Source organism: Taudactylus pleione, unplaced genomic scaffold (assembly GCF_031769625.1).
Source record: "Taudactylus pleione unplaced genomic scaffold, aTauple2 ptg000465l, whole genome shotgun sequence".
NCBI classification, from domain to species: Eukaryota; Metazoa; Chordata; class Amphibia; order Anura; family Myobatrachidae; genus Taudactylus; species Taudactylus pleione.
In genome coordinates this window covers 305,820-329,034 of record NW_028284867.1, presented here as the reverse complement: position 1 = coordinate 329,034, position 23,215 = coordinate 305,820, and the positions used below count along the sequence as shown (strand labels likewise).

Here is a 23,215-nt window from a genome sequence, read left to right as displayed (position 1 = left end):
TCAGGGTTGTCTTAACAGCAGTGTGGGCCCTTGGCAAAGCAATGCACTGGGGCCCCTACCCACCCATCCATGGGAAAAAAAATTAAATTGTCAATAAAATTAAACCCTCCTGCATGCCCATCAGACCTCCCACACTGGTCTGAAGCTGGCGGATGAAGTGAAACTGGGACTGAGGTGAGTACTCGCCACCGGGGGGGATGGGGTGGGGGAGGTTAGATCAGAATACAGTGCATCGGTGGCCGGCTTATAAAAATATTACAAATTTACCGACTGGCTGCAGCTGCAGGGGGGGTGGGTTGGCGGGCCCCTACAAGCTTCAGGCCCTTGGGCAACTGCCCAACAAGCCCAATGGAAGAGATGGCCCTGCCCCGGGTAACCATATGTGATGTGAATGGTACATAAGAGTTAGAGGTATATGAGGGGATCTTGTATAGTTTAATGACATAGGTAAATGAAAATAAAATTTACATGATATGTATATTAGTATATGGGAAAGATTCCTGGGCCTAATACCAGTGTGCATATACATTACCAGAATCCACGCTTTTAAACCAATAAGGAAGGGGTGCTAATCCAGACTGGGGGCGTCTCCTTTCCCTCAGATGTGCAATGAAGCACATTAAATGGAGCATATGGGAAAGATTCCTGGACTGCACAACCTGACTATATATATATAATGGGAGGTGCTACCTGATGAGACTAATTGCAGGCACAGAAACAGACAAATCTCAGGTGTACAACTCCAAATTATTGATAATATATAAATGCAATAAGAGTTTGCAATCAATAGAGGTTTTTAGCATAATCATGGCCAAGGTTATGGGCCTACCCATCATATCCAGGTAACCTCTTAGGGGTAGGTCCCTAACATACTAGGGTTAAAATCCAGAGTGCAGGACCCCCCCAAACTGGCCCAGCTAAACTGCCCCAGGGCACCGCCATAGTAAGAAAAGTGCAGTGTAAAGAGATAGTTAAGAGCAGCCACAGCTGCATACAAAGAATGAAAATAAAAAAGTGAAGTACATGTATATTAAACAAACAGTGAAGGGTTAAAATGTGTTTTAAAAGAAAAATGTGTTATAATGCGGTGCCCTGAAACAGATCAACCAAGGCAATCCAGGGGGACCCACGCCCCAAAAATGAACCAAAGTTGCACTACAGTATATAACTTGTAGGACTTACCTAGAATTGTTCCTAATACTTGTGTGCATATACATTACCAGAATCCATGCTTTTAAACCAATAGGGAAGGGTACTAATCCAGACTGGGGGCGTCTCCTTTCCCTCAGATGTGCAATAAAGCACATTAAATGGAGTATATGGGAAAGATTCCTGGACTGCACATTTAAAGTTATGACAGGTATAAGGACTTAGAGTGAATACTCTGTATTTACTGCTGTTTGAAACTATTATAACATAATTATACCAGTGGCTGAGGTTAGATAAATGTAAAAGTATAAGTTTATTGCCAAGGGGAGAACCGATATAAAGTAATGCCTGGTGTTAGGATATCAAAGGCTAACTGTATATAAATATATTCTGAACAAAGTTATGTGATAAACATTGTATTACTACATGTATCTGTTGTTAAGGATATGTGTGGATACTTAAATATACTTTACTTCCATTCTGTTGTGAATGAACCCTGAGAGATCTTTGTTATGATCATAACGATGATGAAGTATCTGTCATCCATAAAAGTTACACTGCATTGTAGTTAATTCCATTCCAGAGAAATACTTACATGATAATTGCAGGTACAACCATTCATCCTGAGGAACACGTTAGAAGAAAATAGAGCAGATTCATAATATGGGATAAACGTTTTCCCCTATCTACTTATTAAGGTAGACAAAGCTGGGGTGGAGGCACTTAACAAAATGAAAAGTGAATGAACAGAGGAGAAATCTAAATCAAATCAATATTTGGTGTGACCACCCTTAGCCTTCAAAACAGCATCAATTCTTCTAGGTACACTTGCACACAGTTTTTGAAGGAACTCGGCAGGGAGGTTGTTCCAAACATCTTGGAGAGCTAACCACAGATCTTCTGTGGATGTAGGCTTGCTCAAACCCTTCTGTCTCTTCATGTAATCCCAGACAGACTCGATGATGTTGATATCAAAGAGTGGTACAATAAAGAGTGTATGCAGGCTACAGTGAAGCACGGTGGAAGTTCCTTACAAGTTTGGGGCTGCATTTCAACAAATGGAGTTGAGGATTTGGTCAGGATTGATGGTGCCCTCAATGCTGATAAATACAGGTGGTACTTAGCCATCATGCTGGGGTACCTGTTGCAAGGGTTGAAGACTGGACCCTGAAGTACACCTGCAGCCTTTATTTGATGACATTGTTCTTGCCTATAACCCCATTCCATTGATCCTGAAAAGGACCCCAGTCATGCACACAGGGTGGGCAGGTCCAGTGTGGGCCACTGAGGGTGCCCTGGGTGGCAGCGTTGTTGATTTGTTGCCAGACCATTACACCGGCAGGGAGACATGGAGAGACAGCGCCACCAGGCGAGAGGCAATCAGAGCTGGTGGAACAGCAGCCAATCAGCAGTGGTGGCTCCTGATTGGCTTACGGTCCGCCAGCTAGAATTAAATTGAGCCGGCGTTGTCTGTCCATGTCTGCCACTGCGCCAGCTGTAATTAGCTGGCGGCCCGGCCCCAAATCCTACACCAGCTGGCTGCTGCTGGCTGCAGGGGTAAGCGAGAGGCTACTGGAGGGAGATGGAGAGTTGCTTGCATTCCGAACCCTCCCAAACTTCAGACACCCAAGTCAATACGAGCGGCAGCTCCTGACTCAGATTCCACTTCGAGGCAAATTGTCATCCTCGCTGTGTCGGATTCCCACGTGTTTTGGATTTTATATAGCTCGTGGGTGACCATGTAATTTTCAGTGGCGGCAGCCCCCCTCATCAAAGATGGTAGGAGCGCTATTTAATGTAAAAATTTGTCCTGTGCAATTACACAGGGGTTAAGGCGCAGAAACCCATCGATTCCGCATAGCGTTAGAAATCAATGGGTTTTCCCTGTACCTTAACTGGTACCTTTTCACGCTGACTTTTTCTCGCAGCTCTTGAAGCTGCAGGGAAAAGTCCACCTCTGGGAATTGACATGAGATGGGGGGCGGGGGTAATCCCCGGTAATTGAATGAGCCTGCGCCGGTCATTAGCCGTGGGGTAAACACAGTGGTTAATTGGATTCCCCCCTAAGTAGTGTAAGATTACAGGACATAAATTTAACGGGAACAGGACACCTCAGAGAAAACTAAAACTATATGTAAAAAAAACAGCAAGCCAGATCCTCAGTATAGCACTGGCAATTTTCATTGAAGAGTATGCTGACCGTTTTCCCAGTAGCACTGATAAATATTTTGCTGGACAATTCTTTCATATAGCACAGGATTTTTTACAATAGAGAATTGATGACTCTGCTTTAAAAAAAAATAAAAAATCTACTGAACAGTTTTTTTTTTCACAGTAGAGAATTGTTGGCAAGTAACAGGTTTTCAGAATGCACAGGTATTTGCCTTGTAGAGAAATACTGAACAGTTCTTTCAAGGTTCATGTTTCATGTCTTCACCTTCCACCTCATTACAGCCGCATCACAGCGCCGGTAGCTGCACAGAAATGACGATCACCAATGGCTGCTTTATTGCGGATGGCAAACTTTAGCACCCTTGGATGCACTCGCATTTGCATGAGCTTCATACAAAGAGGAATGCGGCATCATTAAAGTAACCGTAACATGTAATCATTATGTCGACATTTAGAATGTTAACATGGTTTGAATGTTGACATGGGCAGAAATGTCGACAGTGAAAATATCGTCATTCACAATGCCGACACGGTCCTTCTGTTGACACTGTGCAAGTCAGGTATGCATTCGGCATCCTGATGGTCTGGATGCCGACGCTTACCTTACCGACGACAGAATACCAACCGCCAGGATGCCGAAGGTAAGTAGCAGGGTGGGGGGGAGAGTTAGGGTTAGGCACTAGGGGGAGGGTTAAGGTTAGGCACTAGGGGGGGGTTAGGCACTAAGAGGGGAGGGTTAGGTTTAGGGTGCGGGGAGGGGGAGGTTAGGTTTATTCACTAAGGGGGAGGTTAGGTTCAGGCACCAGGGAGGGTTAGGTTAGGGAGAGTGGGAGGGTTAGCATACCAACCACCAAGTGTCGGTATGTTAACCCTGTCGGGATCCAGGCGTCGGGATTCTGACCGCCTGGATCCCGTCTGTCGGTATTACATACTGATTCCGCATGTTGACAGACAGTACATGTCAATGTTAAATTTAGGGTTAGGCTGTGGTTAGGGCGAAATACTGTAAATGTCAACATGCCAACGTCCGACAATGCACAATGTTTATATTCAAACCATTACACCATTCAGACCAAGTTGACATTATGGTGTCAACATGCCGCGACTGCCGACATGTCATACCCCAGCCGAAGTGACATGTGTGACGTGAGCCTGCAGTTTGCACTTGAGTAAATTACGCCCATTGGGGCTCAGTTAATGAAGTGATGCTGTGTGCACAAACCCAGAATGAAGCTCTTTCTATCACACTGTACCCTGCACTGGTAAAATGATGAGCAGATTCTGATTAGGTGCAGGATGCCACAATGGATCTTGTTATCGATCAGTGTGTCAGTGATGTAATAACACTTCTGTCATGTTTATATTACCTGTGACGGACAAAGTTTGTGCTGTACCTATAATGCCCTCTGTATGTTGTATTGTGTTTGCTCTCAGCGCCTTATCACTAGCGAGATAACAGAGAGGTATTATTGGACTGTTTAAACCTGTCCTGTGAACTCTGTCACTGGCAGAGCGATGGGCCAGTTTATCTTGTTTAATCTTGGTCTCTTGGTTTTAGAACAGCTGTTCGGTGACTTTAAAGTGCATCATTACACCACTCATTACCTTACTGTCCACAATGTGACTGGATCCCACTGGAGGTTGATGTGTGAATAGGTTATTTATAGGATTTATTTTCCCATTATTACTTTGCTCTAGGGGCGCTGTTATGTTACTATATATGGACAATTAATTTTACCTCTGCTAAATAAATAACATGATAAATTCCATCATTGTTACAGTATACGTAAGTGGATATCATTCTCCACCCCTATCACTTAACCCATAGTGTTTCCCTCCAGTCCTCAGGGAGCACTAACAGCACATGTTTTCCAGGTCTCCTCAGTATCAACTGAAATTATTAGCACCTCCTGCGGATTTTTTAAAATGTGCCAGCCAGTAATAAACACACCTGTGCACCAAGTAAGAGATCTGGAAAACATGCGCTGAGGAGGGCTAAAGTTGGGAAACATTGCCCTCTGCTTTATATTCCCTCTATAATGCAAGCAGAGCCCTCTCTCCTTTTGTGGTCACTGACCCTGATTCAGACCCGCTCGCAGGCGCTGGCCGCTCGCTGGGGCTGTGGACATTTTTTTTTCTCCGGCCGCTTGCAAAGCTGTGGGAGACCACCCACAGTTTGTGCGAGCGGACAGGAGACCATCGCGATAATCGCGACCATCTGCCTTGCGACGAGACCCTGGGGTAGGGTCAGGGCCGGTGCTACCATTAGGCAACCTTAGGCAGCCGCCTAAGGGCGCCGGCCACTGGAGGGCGCCGCTGAGGCCACAAAAAAAAAATGAATGGCTTAAGTCATGGCTGAGTGGCATATAATGAATTTGTGGCACAGCTGTGTGGCGCATTATGAATTTGCGGCAGTTTTATGAGGTACATTATGAGTTTGGCACTTTGCTGTGTGTAATATTCTATATAGTATATTATGAATTTGGGACATTGCTGTGTGGCATGTTATTTAACTGGGGAGACTGATGTGTGGCATATTATGAATTGGAGGGAGCAAGGGCGGTTGGTGAAATGTTGCCTAGGGCACCCGGAAACCTTGCATTGGCCCTGGGGTAGGGTCTAGGCTGCCGCAAGGCCAAGTGGACTCCCTGATCTAATAGAGCAGGAAGTCCACTACTGACATCACTAGTGATGTCAGTTTGCCCGCCCAACAAACACCAGGCGTTCCTAAGGGAACGCCTGCGTTTGTCCAGCCACTCCCCCTACCCGTCCACAAAACGGGGCGAGCTGTCACTCACCATCAACAGCCGCCCCATCTTGTTGCGAGACCCGTAGTGTCTGAACTTCAGTCGCTCAGCAGGGCTCACGCACGCCGGACGCGGCACATGCGCAGTGCTCAAACATCGGGCCGCTTGCGAGCGCACAGCGCTTTCGAGCAGCTCTGAATGAGCTCCAATGTGAGCCCGATTCAGTTGTATGAAGTACACACAGCAGCTGTATCTCTGGACCTGGCTACTGTGCTGATGGCGCAGGAGGCGTCTCGTGTGAATAGACGCCTTCTACAAGCGTCTGTGATCACGCTGTCACACATCCGTAGCCGCGGCGGCCAGCACATCTGCCTCGGAAGATGCAGAACCTGACCTCGGCCCACCCAGAAGATGGGGGTGACAGGCCCAAGTTTTTCAGGAACGCTGCTCAGCACCACCCCCAAATGATCAGACAATCAGGCTGCGGTTTAGGGGACACTGCGTGCGACAACACAGAACCCGCTCTGCACATGCGCAGAACGAGTGATGTGCATTTATATAGACCTTGTGAACTTTGTAACGTTGCCGTATGTTCCATCCCTTCTGTGTGGAAGCTACGGATCCTTTGTTTTTACCAGAGTGCAGCAGAAAAGGGAGGGCGTAGGCTGGTGACACAGAGCATTACAGCAATCAAGTCTGTTGTGTGGGTGAGGCTTTACCTGGAGCAGTTAGTTTACGTGAAACCTATGGAATGATCTTAATGCTGTAAATCCTGTTTATCACTCACGCTACTGGCTCGTAGAAGTCCAAAAATGTCTACGTAAAATGCCACAGCTATTTACCACACAAGCAATTAGCATGACCGAGGCGATTGTATATCTAAGACTGCAGAGGTGCGTGTACTTTTAGCATGTAAAGGATTTGCTCCTTTGTCCATTGCAAAGTCTGCAGAGAGCTCTCAGAGTGTCAGGATCACTTTTTAATATGACAGCAAATGTGGGCGAGAGTGGGGTGTTGAAACAGCTGGATAGCTCTGGGACCAGACGGGAGGGGGGGGGGGAGCTCTTAGTTTGGTTGGAAGACTGTACACACAGGGCAAATATTGGAAAACTTTTGATTCAATGTACTGTATGAACGTGTCTGTTGGTGACCCGCTCATTTTTTGCCAGGGCCATCCTGCTTTACCATAGATTAAATAAGTGCACTTACCACTTTGGGGCATTTCCAGGTCAGACAGTGAACATGGAGGGAGTGGAAGAGATTTAGAGCATGTTCTGATTTGTCCTGGCTTTTAAATAGTGAGATTCGGGAGGTCTGTCCTTACATTAAATTCATTATTACTTTCTTCAGCACCATCAGTGATTCTTAAAAACCGCAGCAGGTCATTTGGTCTATGATTGAGGCCCCAGCTCTATAGAGCAACAGAGGATTCCGAATTCTGCTGTCTCCAACTTTTCCACTTATGGTGGTCATGTCCTGTGGTTGTTCTGCAGCACTCTCTGTAGCTTGACTACATTGTATACATAGTATTGTCTGTTAAGCTAACACTATATAGCAGTATTGTGGATGTTATACTCAAATAAACTTAAAACCATCATAAACCCAAACAAGCTCCCTGCTTAATTGCATCTGGCAATTGGCCCACTCAATGGGTGGCATTTGCCACCTGGTCTCTGTTATGTTTTCAGTCCATTCCGGATCTGGAAAACTCCAATGAAGTCATATATAACTTCCACTTCCCCTGCTCCCCTTGCTACTGTATTGTAAGACAAGTCAAATATCAGTGAGACTAACAGGAGAGCTCACAGCAGAACATCAATAAGATTGACTGGAGAGCTCACAGTAGAACATCAATAAGACTGACAGCAGAGCTCACAGTAGAACATCAATAAGACTGACAGGGGAGCTCCAGGTAGACCATAAATAAGACTAACAGGAGAGCTCACAGTAGAACATCAATAAGATTGACTGGAGAGCTCCCAGTAGAACATCAATAAGACTGACAGGAGAGCTCTAGGTAGACCATCAATAAGGCTGACAGGAGAGATCCAAGTAGACCATTAATAAGACTGACAGAAGAGCTCCAGGTAGACCATTAATAAGACTGACAGGAGAGCTTGAGGAATAGATAAAACAATTGTGGAAAAGAGAAGATAAACTATAGCAGCTCTACTGAATGATGAGTTCATTGAGCAGACTTACTATGAGGATCATCATAGAAACTTGGTAATTTCCAATAACAAGAATATTTTTATATAAAACTATCCATTCAAATTAGCATTAGATCAACACAAGGAAAACATAGACAATTTAGGTTGCATTTTCTTTTAGGCAATCTCAATAAGCACCTTTTAGTGTACGAGCCGTTTGGGAAACTACATCTACCAGGGTCTTGTGATCATTACAGGAGTGTGGTTCACACATAGCTATACTCCCAAAGTCTAACCAAGTAGCAGAGAAGATCAGCGCTCTCTAAACGCTTGGAAGGGCTTCCTGTGGCTGACACATGCCCCAGCTGAGACAAGAGCCCTTGGCATCATTCGGAAAGGTAAACATGACTCATCCAGTGACAGCTGGGGGACAGCATTGCCCGATTTTCTCCAACTATCCACACATACAGTTTTTATCTGGCTCCTTTGACACCACAATGGGCTGAGAGTCCAGGACAAAGCTGTTCCGTGGGCCATCCTTGTGGAAGTGGAGGGTGTTCCGGGCAATGAGTTCTTTAGCCATCAGGAGGAAAACTTCATCGATGTTGCAGGACTCTTTGGCTGAGGTTTCTAAGACCGCCAGCAGGCCGTGATTCTCTGCCAGCGTGCAGGCCTCTTCAAACAGGATCTGCCGCTTCTCAACCAGGTCTGTCTTGTTGCCTGTAAATGGGGAAAGGCAAAAGGAGAGCATATAGGTTGCTGTGGTGGAAGGAATCTTAATAAACACAATGCAGAGACATCAGTTGACTTGTTTCATCCAGGAGGAGTTGCTTTTTTTTTGTTACCTATTGTTATATATATTATTTTTGGAAAGTCCATATTTAATGCTGCAAAAAAAGCCTCGACATAGAGGTGGCCTGGATAGAATGGGGCTCAGCCTTGATTTCAAATTCAACATTTACGCTAAGTCAGGTATATGGATATTGCAAGACAGGAATGGGTATGTCATGGCGGCTGTCGGGATGCCTCCTGTCACAGTACCGACAGTTGCATCCCAATGGTTGGTATCCCGACAGGGGTCGGGTAAGTATACTTACCCTCCCCCCTTCTCCCCCTAACCCTCCCTTCTTGCAGCCTACCCTAACCACCCTGCACCTTAACCATCCCTGTTAGAGCCTAAACCTAACCCTTCCCCACTTAGTGCCTAACCCTCCCGCAGTGGTGCTTAACCCTAACCCTGTCTAACCTTAACCTCCCCCCCAAAATCCTTATGTAACACTAAGGACGTCCCGGACTTACCTCGTTCGGGCAGCCTTCCTTCTGTGTTTCGGCGTCGGGATTAAGATAGGCATCGGTATTTCGACGCCTATCTTAACTCCCTTGTCGGGATTCAGCTGCTGGGATTTAGGGTCTGATTCAGAGCCGGACGCTCTGACAGAGCGCTCGCTCTGAATCAGGGCCGGCCTTCTGTTTTTTTTAGAGCGGCCTCCTGGCCGCTCGCATAGCTGTGGGTGACCACCCACAGCTATAGCGAGCGGCCAGGAAGATGGTTGCGATGGTCAAGACCATCGCGATCTTCTGGCTTGCGACGAGACCCTTGTGGTAGGGTCTCGTTGCCGCAAGCCCTAGAGTGCTTTCGGCTCTAACAGAGCCGAAAGCACTCCCACTGACATCACTTGTGATGTCAGTGGGGCCGGCCCCAGACGGTAGGCGTTCCCATGGGAACGCCTCCGTCTGGGCAGCCACGCCCCCGGCCCGCCCACCAAAGGGGGCGTGCTGTCACTCAACATCGACAGCACGCCCCCTTTGGTACGAGACCTCAAGTCGTAGTGCGCATGCGCACTGGGCCACCATCGACCCGCTTGCGAGCGCATAGCGCTCGCGAGCGGGTCTGAATTAGGCCCTTAGACCGCTACATCCCTCAAGACATTGGCAACTGGAAATATTTGTGAGCCTCCGACCAGGGCTGCTTTAGTGATTGCTTGCACCAGGGATGATATTCGAAACCTAACTGTGGCTTAATATTGACCACAAGGAATTTCAAACCCAAAAACAAAATACACACCATTTTAAAACGCCTAATATGTGCACATACAAGTGTGTACGGCTAATTGTGGTCGTAACCCTCGCCTTCCCTCCCATTTCCCTTTTTTTGTTTTAAAATAGTCGGATCTAATTTTATTTATATTTTGTGTCATTTGTATTTTCTTTTATAAAATTCTGTTTTATTACTGTGGCAGTTACTCTAATGTGACGTGACGTGCTATAATCATCGGCAAGCCGATAACTGCACGCCGGACTCACAGAATAAAACACAAACAGGCTGTAAGCTGGCTAAACTGGAGCAAAGCCATTAATAATATGTTATATTACATTTTATATACAGATAGTGAGGGCTGGGTTTCCTGCATTAATATTACTGCAATTGTCGTGTTTAACTCCCCCAGGATTGGCCGATCTGCCGCAGCTCTACAACACTTATTACAACTGACTGTGTAGATTACAGACCCGATGATGGATCTACGGTGTGAGAATACCCCACCTACCTATTAGCATCAGCACCAAGTTGGCCGCTCCGTATTTTTCAACCTCATGGATCCAGTGGGGGACGGACTCAAATGTATGGCGTCGAGTGATGTCGTAGGCTATAATGGCTCCATGAGCACTGCGGTAATAGCTCTGTGTGATCGTACGGAACCTCTCCTGGCCAGCTGTGTCCCAAACCTGTACCTGTGGGAAACCACAGAGTTCATTATACATACTGTTACTAAAACGTAGAGTAAAGGTAGGTCAGCAATGGCTCACATCCCAGCATGTCCTAGCCTGACCTAGATGTCGTTGCTCTAGCAAAACACACTTTTGCAGAATCTTTATATTAAGTTTCTCGGTGACTGCAGGGACTTCAATGGGATTTTGTGGAAAAGTATCACATTTTTCCCTAGCAATCCACACAGATAATAGTGCAGTGCCTGAGCAGACATAGCGCCAGTCTACAGAGGGGGCGTGGCTAGTGGAGCAGGGGAGGAGATCAGTAAAGCTATAGCGATATCGCCGGCGACAGGACCCGGCAAGCGGAAAGTGCATACACACTTGCCGTTCCCGGGTCCGACGGGAGGGAGGGACGTGTCATGTGTCGTTAGCGTCATCCCCGTTGGCCCAGCAGTAGGGCCGAAGGGCGATGTCGCTAACGACCCCTAGGAGCACGCATATCATGGGTACACGCTATGGGGGTCATGCAGAGTCGGTCGCAAGCGCTGAGCGCTCGCACCCGACTCGTTGCTGCCCCACTGGGCATGCGCACGAAGGAGCCGGCTCCGTCATGCGCATGCGCGAGACCCGGCTAGCGACGGACGCTCTGTCGCTAGGGGTCTCGCAGCAGACGGGGCGAGCTGTCGATGGTGAGTGACAGATCGCCCCGTTTGGGAGGCGGGCAGGGGGCGTGCCTGCCTCCCAAACTGAGGCGTTCCCGCTGGAACGCTTGCCGTTTGGGGGCGGCCCCACTGACATCATTGCTGATGTCAGTGGGAAGCTTCCTGCTCAATCAGAGCAGGAAGCTCCCTGGGGCTTACGAGTGCCCAGACCCAACCTTAGGGTCTGGTCGTAAGCCCCGATGGTCGCGATGGTCTTGACCATCGCGACCATCACCCATGTCGGTCGCTAGAGCTGTGGGTGTTAACCCACAGCTAGCGATCGACAATGAGGCGGTCGTTCAGGATGCAAGAGGACGCCCTGATTCAGTGCGACCGCTTGCAACTAACGACCGCCTCTGAATGAGGTCCTATGTACCCGATATGTCGCTCCGATCCGCAGGATCGTCTAGTGTGTAATCACCTTAAGAGTCTTAACGTAGTAGGATGTGCTCTCAGGCAGGGGCACAGAGAGCTACCAAGGCCCGTGCACTGAGAGGGAATGGTCAAATACCAGGGAGGCATAGCCTCACCCCCTAAAAAAAAATAAAAAATGGAAAAAATTATTTTCGTGGTGCCGGCGAACACACAGGGCCGTCGATGGCCGTACAGGGGTATGTCCTCCTCAATAGAGCAGCAAAGGGGAGCAATGTGCCCTCAGGAGCTGACCCCAGGCATCCTCCAACGTGCCTGGGCATGGGTAAAAGGTCTCTGCTTCCACTCCCTCTTGGCGCCCGTGCTCTCAGGTGGCGACCCACTGGTAACTATTCCGCTTACCATTAGGGCAAGATATTCATGGAGTTGGGTCATTGTTAGCTACCGCGCTTATGTCTAAATCCCTAAAATAAAACCTACGGAGCATGGGTTGCACTGTGTACGCACAAGGCGCACGGTATCAGAAATGTCTTAGAAAAGTGCTGCGCATTCCCAAGAGGTGACTGGAAGGTAGCTAAACAGACGCACGGAGATGGTGCATCTTTTGTGTGCGGTATGAGCGTGTAGGGGGTGTCACCGAAGTGTTCTGCGCACACAGATGCTCAGTCGGTCACTCTAGGGTCCGTATTCACACGGAGAAACTGCACCTGCCATAAGGCTGGTATGTGTTTCAATAATGCCACTGATGGTGGCGTCTAAAGGCGCACCAGGCGGGAATTGCAGCGTCTACAGAAACTCATAGTCAGTCCTTGCACATTCACGGGCGCGGATGCGCAGCCGCGTCTGTGTCCACCGCTGAACCAAGCCTCTGTATGCGATGTCTTTATGGAGGGAAGTAAATTACACCGGGGTTTTACCTTTACTTTTTTTCCATCGATGTTCAGGGACCTCACAGTAAAATCCACCCCGATGGTGTTCTGATGTTTGTCACTGAAGACCCCAGACTGGAAGCGATGCACCACACAAGTCTTCCCCACGTTTGAGTCCCCAATCAGAATTATTTTAAATAGAAAGTCAAAAGGGTCATCTTCTGGAGGGTCAGGTCCGGACATGTTCTGTGCCAGCAATGGCCAATGTTCTGGTAGTCTCTGAATGGGACGTTTGCAGAGCTGCAGATCAGGAACCGAGAGGCATCTTGTGGATCTGGGATCAGACAGACATTGTGTTAAAATATATGTGTTTTTACAGAATGGAACTAGAACTTTGTCCCCCCCTAGCAACATTTTGAAGGGGCCCCCAATGATTCAAGAGACACCTCTCTCTGCAGCGGTTGTTAAATTTTTTTTTTGCCCCATAGTAGTGCTCTAGTTCATTTTATGCCCATAGTAGTGTCCTAGTTCACATTATGTCACACTCTGCCCCCAGTTCATTGTGTGCCACAATGTAGATCACCCAGTTCACATTACTGTTATAATGTCCCTAGTCCACATTATGCTACACAGTAGTCCCAGTTCATATTATCCTTATTGCAGCATCCCCAGTTGACATGAGTGCCCGCATTTCATATTATGCCACATTGTAATGCCCCAATTTCATGTTTTCCACATTATAGTGCCCCCAGTTCATATTATGCCACACTGTAGTGCACCCAGTTCATATTATGCCACATTGCAGTGCTCCCGGTTCATATTATGCCAATTGTATTGCCCCAGTTCATACTATGCCACATTGTATTGCCCCAGTTCATATTATGCCACATTGTAGTGCCCCAGTACATATTATGCCAAATTGTATTGCCCTCACTTCATATTATGCCACATTGTAGAGCCCCCAGCTCATATTATGCCACATTGCAGTGCTCCCGGTTCATATTATGCCACATTGTATTTCCCCCAGTCCATATTATACCACATTGTATTGCCCCAGTTCATATTATGCCACATTGTATTGCCCCAGTACATATTATGCCAAATTGTATTGCCCTCACTTCATATTATGCCACATTGTAGTGTCCCAGTTCATATTAAGCCACAATGTGCTCCAAGTTCACATTATGACAGACAGTGCCCCCACTTCACATTATGCCACAGTGTGCCAAGTTCACACTGGCAGGCTCTTGCTTGCCGCTTTCTTTTTTTCTTTGTCCTCTGCATGCCGAATCTGCTGCACACAATTCAAGCTGGTAGAAAGGGACAGTCTATAAACTACTCACTTGGGCTGGTAGAAAGGGACAGTCTATAAACTACTCACTATGATCTAGTGTTTACAATACACTGTATTGCATGCTCTAGTATTGTGGCAATCAGATTATAGACACTGTCCCTTTCTGTAACCAGTGGTCAGATTCTGAGTCGCACGCAGCTGCACACAAAAAAAAGGGATTTGCCCTCCAGCACACTGTAGCAAAATACTTAAATCCTACAGGATAATAGAGATTCAGAGGTATTAGTTACATACATTTGGAAATATATGAATAAGCGCCAGATCAATCGTCAAGGCACCTCTATACTGGCGTCCCTAACATTAAGGGGTTCACGTCCGAGAAGCAAGGTACCCCAAAACAATTCCAGCCAAGGACCATCCCCAGGGCATCACACGAAAAGGGGAAAAAAGGTGATAGTGAAGTGTAAAGGATAGATGTGTAAAGATAAATCAATAAGTGTTAATGAAATGTGAAATAATTAAAACAACATAAATAATAAACAAACAATTCGAAAAGTGATAAAAATATTCTATGTGAATTAAGTGGTGACGCCCTGAAAAGGTCCCACCAGAGCAACTCCGGGGGCCCCACTCCCAAACGCTCACCCCAAAATAATTATTGCTACATAATAGTAGCACCCACTCTGGGTCATATAATTACAAATTGGTATACTGCATGATAACAGCACATGTATAAGCCGAGAGCTAACTCACCTTGGGGGTACCCCAGAAACCTCCACATGGCACTATAAGGACCAGCACCTCCTCCTAATGCTGACTCCCTTCATATGGTGGTTGCTCAATCAGCTTAATGACATAGCACAGGTGCTTGTAAAGGGCGGGGTTTACACTGAACACAGAAACAAGGGATTTGCCCCCCAGCACACTGTAGCAAAATCAACAAAAAATACTTAAATCCTACAAATGACTATACAAACCCCTTCCCTCATGTACATCCCTGCAGGTGGATGTGCAAGGACTGAGACGCCCACTTTTAGTGCCCATGCACGCTGTAATACCGATCTGCGCGTTTTTATATGCCAACATTGGTCGCACCGTTGAAACTTGCACCAGCCCTGTGGAAGGTGCAGTTTCACCTTCTGACCATGGCCACGCCCATGACACGCCCACTAAATGGACCATTTTTTACGGTCCAGGAACGCCCAGCACTTTTACACATTTCTGATACCAGCCGTCACGGTTGCAGCAGCGTCTTTTTGCTCACACTGTGTGTGACCCATGCGCAAAACATTCTTTTTGTAAAAAATTGCTCAACTACATGAACATCGGCGCTGAGTGCGGTTTCCATGTGGCACTGGATCAGGCCCAGTGTGACCTGTTCTAACCACACCATTCGGCACTGATGCGGATGAGGGCTATAGTTACGCCCCTGAGGGACTGATGTGGATGAGGGCTATAGTTACGCCCCTGAGGGACTGCATTTGGGCGATTGGTGGTCACCCATAAGGACATCTTTGGGTAAAGAGAGAGAATGCACAGTTATTAGTGGTAATGATGCAATGAAGCACTTTGTAAATTAAGCTGTCCATACGTCACATTTAAGTTTAATAACAATCAAAATAATATTTACAATTAATATAAACCTATTTTAATATTTAATTTTTTTGCTTTTAATTCAAACTGCAAACTCTACTGGGGTCACAGTTCTCCTTTAACAGGGCCATAGCTAGGGTAGTGCGGCCGGCGCCATCGTACAGGGCACCACAGGTCAGGGGGCGCTGTTTGGCCTGTCAAATTTCTGTTTATTATCATTCTCACTTGTAGCTTCCTCTTATTTCATCCCCAGCATCTCCTATCTCTTCCCTGGCCATTCCCCTTTTTTGGGTGCATTATGTCCTTTTGAAATGAGGGGGGAGTCAATGCTCTTTCTGGCACAGGGCACCAAAAAGTCTAGTTACGGCTCTGCCCTTTAACGTGCAAGGTTTGCCATTCACAATAAAAATAGGCCAAAATTATTAAAATTTAACTCGACTGCGTGTGAACAACCTCAAACGTGTTCTAGGTTCCTTGATATCTGAATTTTAGAACTAATGCGTCAAAACTGTAGCATCTAGTTATTGGCACTCAGGCTAAGGGCTTGTATCACTGCCCAGACACACTGCAACCACACACAAGGTGTCTATTCAATTACCCGCGAAGGGAGCGAGTTGTCTTTGCCGCATTGTTTCCACGCTGTTCCTGGCACCGCAACTCGTGCCCCTGGCGGCCTGGACTCACATCAGACCGTAAATTAGGCATAAAGGGGGTAACTGAATTGACCCCAAAGGATGATACTGTCCTGACCTCATCTCCTAATATTTATTTCAGCCGATGCCATCAGATCACTATTGAGCTAGTTTCTGACACTCGGCCCCCACACACTTTGATGATCGATCGTTTGCCAAATATTTTGACAAATTCCAAGTCTGGATGAAACGCGTTGGAAAACACGCCCCTCACACTAATACTTAAGACTTTATGTGCAGCAATGCACTATTGAACTTTTTCCTTCTTTTAAGTAAGATCCTTCTTTTTCAGCAATTGAGATGGATGTTTTATACCAATAAGACTCTGATGAGTCACAGGGCCTGATTCAGAGCTGCTCGTAAGCTGCCGCTCGTTCGCACCGAGCGAAGTTCGCACATCTGCGCATGGGTTGTAATACGCATGCGCGAACCAGTCAGTGCAGTCGGAAATTGTGTGCTCGCAAAATAGCGAATGCCTGCTAATTTGAGTGACAGGATGAGGCGTTTGTGGGTGGTAACAGGGGAAGGTGCTTGAAAACGGGGAGTGGAGATCCGAACGCAGGCGTGCCAAACAGTCAAAACGGGCGTTTTAAGGGTGTGCATAATTAACAAAGCAGCGTCGTCGACCACGTCACTTGGTTGTCTTTAAGCCTGAACTGCTCGCATGATTGCGGTAGGAAAATGCTACCACAAGAATAGCGAGCAGTTCATACGCCGTTCGATGTACTCGATTAATCTAATAAATAGCGGAGATGACGTATGATGCGAGCGGCCAGGGGGCGTTTTTATACAAAATAGCGAGCGCATGTATCGTTCGCTCGTTCAGACATAGAGGCGTCAACAGACCGCAAAGAGCGAACGGTCAATTTTAAATAGCCAGCCCCTTTTTCTGAACGAGCGAGCGCAAATAGCGTCCGGCTCTGAATCAGACCCACAGTGTTTACATTTTGAGAATAAATTAGTTGCATTAGACTGAAGTCTATAGTATATTTGTATAACACCATTTATTCACAATATATCAATCCTCACCACTGCCTCTACAAGCACCGGGACTAGGAGTACCAGCAGGAACGTAGTGCATCACTTGGTAAGTACATACATTACTTACCTTTCCTGCATTATTGTGTTCACCTATGTCCCTGATACTGTGCATATGTATTACATTTGAGGTGGAGAGGAGTGCGAAGAGGTTCACGTTGCTACCAGCATTTTTATAAGAACACCCATCCTACAGACCTTACAAGTTTTACCATCCAGGGATTATCTGTGAACTTTCCTATTACCTCTAAGAGTTTGTAATTCGCTTTTGGACACACATATAAACATCTTCCCGTTCAGGGACTGACACCATATATAGACTTTATGGACATAATTTAAAGAACACCCTACCTACAGATTAAAAGTTGGGACTCTTTTTCAGAGATCAAGCAGGAGGATTTATAATTAAAACAATTACAAACGAACAGGACATGTAACAAGTAATATTACTAGAGTACACCAGGATTGTCCTAGAGCGCACCACTGTCTGTTCTAACTACAAATATTTTGCCGCCTGTATCGCAGAGTGGTGGCTAGCCTATGCTTGGGCTCCAAAATCCAAACAGGACCAACTGGATTTTAATATAGTGAATAAGATAAATATATTCAGCTGGTGACACCATCCGGATGTGTGTGTGTCTATTACTAATAGATACTCAAGATTGATCTACAATCTTTTGTCATTCACAGTCCGGGTTGGACCAAAAAAAAAAAAAAAAACATACAAAAACATGGAAACGTCCTTACAAAACTATACTGTATAAAATGTATTCTGTCCTTTGTGTCCGGAGGCAGAGAAACATCAAAAGGACAGACACACAATAGGCACATCAAACACTGGCTGCTAATGAAAGTGTAACATTGTATAACGAGACCACGCAATGATACCTTCTGAGTGAGTGACACAGTAACCGGCATGAATAGGGCTCTGTAAAATATTAAAGACTTTCTATAGTCCCTCCAGGTTCATTTTACTAGCGCTGATACAAAGTAGCAGGTTTAAAACTTCCACTTAGAATAACAATGCACATTAATGCTGCAGGTCAGGCGCTTAAAGGGTAACCCGTCACAGAGACACACCGCAGGCAACAAATACTCATCCTATCAATTCACTAGGAAGGAGTGACAGCGCTGGGGCATGCAGGCCTTGCCAAGGGTTAAACCCTTGTAAACCATTTACACATCTGCCAGTCAATAAACGGGAACTATGGGGCCCGATTCATCAAGGATCCGTAATCGTACACAGTTCTGCTGCGAAAATATGCTATCGCAATGCCGTCTCGCTGCCATAGAGACGCCCACTGACTCCCACTACTGCTATCTCCCATCCGTAGTACATCGCAAAAATCCACCAACATCTGTAACATCGAGTACCATCGGCCCCTCATGCAGAATTACAGCAGCCCTGACCTGACTTAAGGTGCCTACACACTAGACGATGTGCTCACGATTCGATATCGTGCGCAATTTCCTTTGAACTCTCCCCGGCAGCTCCCAGGCTCTCCAGGACACGATATGGTGCTAAAAATTGTCCAATCTGACGCACAAAATCTATTGCACCAAATCGTGTATGAGATTGGCAAATCTTACCTGCAGCAGGCAAGATCTGAAGATGCGTTGTATGACCAGCGGGTACACACATCGGCATCGTGATCGTGAGTGGACACTCACGATTTGGATATATTTTAGACGACTTGTCCTACCCATGCATTGAAATCGGGCGAATCGGGTAAAATATCGTCTAGTGTGTAGGCACCTTTAGAAATTGCTAACCTCGTTGTACGCTGTGAGGACTCAAGTTGCGTATGCAATCGCAAAAGGCTAATTTATGCACGCCCATGCAACAGCGTTCAAACGGACAGACACGCCTATGTTTTCCCGACCACCCCACCGTCACCACCTCCAAACGCTCACAGCCTGTCAATCACTCTGCGATTGTTCTGCGTGCTCTACTTGATCGCAGTGCGATTGCAGTGGTCCTTTCGCGCACGTAGCACGGCGATGCAACAATCGGCCAACTGCGAGCATTGTTGCAATTGCGATCCTTAATGAATCGGGCCCGATGTCTGGATCTCAGTAGTATTTCATTTCTTCCCAATATATCAAATAATATACCTGCTGATCTTTTAAATGCCAGGACCAAAAGCATGTTATAAAAGTGTCACCTCTGTGACAAGAACAGCGGACTTCTGGCTAAAGGCTGGCAGAGCTTTCTGGGACTTATAGTTCTACAACAATGAGGTAACCATAAAAAGGCCATGAAACTCAAAAAAAAAAATTAAAAAAAATAGAACAGTCAAAATCCTCTTATGACGCTCACAAAAACATTCACCTGCAACCATTTCCATATTATGACAAGTGTTAGGACAAATGCATCCCTCTAGCTGTGGCTGAGCTACAAGCGCCAGCAGAGGCTGGCTGGTCATGCTGGGACTTGTAGTTCAAGGGTTAAGATTTTTGATAATGTACTTTTTATGCAGTCTACACCACCGTGCCAGGTATGTATCATAATCTATTTATTCCCAAATCGGCATAGTGATACAATAAAAAAAAATCATACATTGAAAGCAACTCACAAGATAAGTTTTAGGACTCCTGCTATTTGACTTCTGATTGCAGTTGTGTTTCGCCTGTAATAGCTAAATGTTCTCCCTCAGCACTCTGATCTATAGCAATAACAAAGGGGATGGAAAAGTCCAAAAACATCATTTTATTCATCCCCAGCAGTGGAAATGCACAGCGCACATTACAGCTCTGGTTTAATCCCACATTTAAATCACTACCCAGAATCCTCCCAACATTTCTATCTGCCTTACCTGTAGCCCCGACTGCCAGCACCTGTTTACCTGTCACACACCATCCTGTGACTGCATCTCACCTGGATGAACAGACCCGCCTCTGTCTCCTCCAATGGTGCACTCTGGGTGTTGTAGTCCAGAAACCATTGGAGCAATAAGGAAGTGAGTGCACCTGTCTTGGCAGTAGACAAACAACCTTTTAACGCCCTTGGGTGTACTATAAAGTATCCAGGACAAGAGGCGGCAATCTGCAATGAATTAACCCATCACAGGCACTGTATTCGTGACTGTATAAAGAGTATATATTTAGATTTTAGCACTAGCAATAGTAAACCAGGCAACTCCTTTGCACTGCAGCAGGCTGGTGGTATTCAGTGTCACAAATGTGTAAACATCGGTGACACAATTACCGTATACAGAGATCACAATGAATCGTTTGTACTTATTATAATGAGATACAGTGATTAGACAGGGACAGGCTCTCTCACTGTGGATCCTCGTTGTCTAATTGTTACTGGCCAGATTGTAATTATTTTAGCTTTGTTCAAGGAAACTTATGTGGAATTTTCAAATTACAGACTATTTACTGTTACATCATTTTTTTTATAATTTATTTATTGAAGCATAATAGTTATAAACATAGCTATAACAATACAAATAGTGCACAGGTTTATACAGAGACAATGACATAACTTTGACATATTTGATCCACAAATTTTATCATCAACATATCACTGCAAAATTATATACAAAACAATATAAATACATTGTGTGAGTCCAGGTCCTCGGTATCGTCTCATAACTCCTTATTAATTGACCTGATATTTAAAATAAAATTGGGGGGTCTCCCGGCACATATACATGTTTCATACCAAAGTGTGTTTTTAAAACATTTTCCTATTTGTTCTTTTAATGGTTGGGACAATGTTTCAATATAGCTTTCTGTTACATTATTTTTACATTTTATAGTAACACCTGCTGACATCTAGTGGAGGGTCAGAGCCAGGAGTCGTTTGCAACATGATCTTTTACACGCCCCCTCCCCCTCCCCACCTAAGCTCTTTTCGTTTGATCACCCAGCTACAGGTCGCTAATGCAGTTACCATTCAAAGTCCTACTGCAATAATTATTTTTCGTGGAGGGAGAGGTAGATCTATTAAATGTGGAATGGTGGCGGAGATAGTGATTAAAAAATAGATGACGTTCTTTGCTTAGCACAGAATCAATTAAAGTCAAACCTCAAAAAAAAAAAAAAAATTGCCAAAGATTCAATACCACTTAAACTATAAATGTATACCCTAGTTTAGACCAGGGTAAACCAGGAAAAGATTAAATTAACAAATTGCTGTGGAAATCACAATATTTTCACTTATTCATTGGAATGAGTGGGCCCATTGCAACAAACTGGAAAAGATCTTGTCCGTCCCTGTTTAAAGTATCAGTTCTACTGGGACCACAGTCGCCAGTCCAGAGGTCCCAACCTTCTTCTTTACAGACAGGAGGGGTGTGGTGAAATGGAACATGTGCTCAATTATTTATTTATTTAAGTTTTCCCCATTCATTTCAATGGACAAATTTATTTCACTGGATTATTTACACATGGTGCAGTATGACTGGAGTCGGGGCAATTGATTTACTTTTATTCATTTATTTTGCCCAATTTATAGCCATGTAGATCAAGCTTATAAAAAATGGGAAAACAACCACTAGTAGATTTTGGGTTAGGACTTTGTTGGCACGTTGCAGGGTGTAACAGAAGGGGAAACTGAGGCTGTGATCCCCACAAGTCAGGGGAGAAATGAAAAAGATTAAATCAGAAATTAGCATTGATTTAGAAAACATATCGTAGCAAACAAGGCTAGAATTCCATAATGAAGGTCTCATTAAGCTTCAGATCAATAAGTGTATACATTAATAAGGCATCTTCTTACTTATACAGATTTATATGCAGGGGCTAAGTTTAAAGGTGAGTGGACCGCATCGAAGACAAAAACTGGACTTGAGTTACAAGGGACGTGATTCAAAGATGGACAAAATGTTAATTTCGGATGCAGTGGAGCGATTTATTTTGCTACCGCGCACACTTAGCAATGTTTTAGTGACAGTGGTGGCAGAGAGGATGTTACTAGAAATGTGAGTGACAGGTAGTCAGCGTTGGGAGAGGCAACGGGGGGTGGGGTGTTAAAAAGGCGTTCCCTAGCGAGCCTCTGCATATTTGTACGCAGATGGAGAGGCCCCGGTGTCTTAGTAGAGTCGCTGTGTCTGAGACTGCATAGGCTTACTCAGACGTTCAATGTTCCCACATTTGTACGTAAGCAACGTATGTGAGACTCCAGAGGTGGGCGTCTCAGTGCACAAGACTTCAGCTAAGTCATTAGCTGCGTACGGAAACGCAGGCGCATACGACTTTCGCGTCCATCACTGAATCGGGCCTCAAGTCTTTTCAGTTGTGTCTTTATATATAAAAAAAAGTTATCAAAAGAATAACTTCACCAAAACTTTCTGACGGTCGGGATGCTGGCACAGAGAATACCGGCGCCAGAATCTTGACAGTAGTCGAAATCCCGGCATCAGGATCCCAACTGCCGGCATCCTGAGAGTAAGTATTAGGGTCAGGGGGAGAGGTAGGTTTAGGAATTAGGCACTAGGGGGAGGGTTAGGGATAGCCTGTGGGGGGGAGCCATCACACTGATTGCGACCCCCTGGCTTTGCGCCGGGCTGAGGGGCTCACAGCGCCCCCCTCCACGGTGCGCAGCACTACAAAAGTGTGTTTTTGTTTTTTCTGCTCAAGGGGGCATGGGCACGCCTCCCACGTTTACGCAACGCCCCCTCTTCACCTAGGCCCGACAGGGCTCTCTACGCCCCTGGTTAGGGTTCAGGAAAGGTGGATTAGGGTTAGGGGGAAGTTTAGGAGTAAGGGTTAGGCAATTT

The 23,215-nt window shown here is 45.8% G+C and overlaps 1 protein-coding gene across 6 annotated transcripts in view; it reads right to left on the bottom strand.

Moving 5' to 3' along the window:
- Window positions 1–8,298: 8,298 nt before the first annotated feature.
- RAB19 (RAB19, member RAS oncogene family) overlaps window positions 8,299–23,215 on the bottom strand; it is a 28,757-nt gene continuing 13,840 nt past the window's right edge. For 2 of the 6 annotated variants that reach the window (XM_088448775.1, XM_088448774.1), the window contains exons 3-5: window positions 12,918–13,203; window positions 10,765–10,948; window positions 8,299–8,938 (exon numbers count right to left, since the gene is read on the bottom strand). In XM_088448775.1, the coding sequence (XP_088304901.1) occupies window positions 8,673–8,938; window positions 10,765–10,948; window positions 12,918–13,203 (736 nt within the window). In that variant the 3' untranslated portion in view covers window positions 8,299–8,672. Of the gene's footprint in view, window positions 8,939–10,764; window positions 10,949–12,917; window positions 13,204–20,062; window positions 20,233–20,302; window positions 20,418–23,215 lie in introns of those variants that run through there. The other 4 variants (XM_088448777.1, XM_088448779.1, XM_088448776.1 and 1 more) reach the window with 4 other exon arrangements.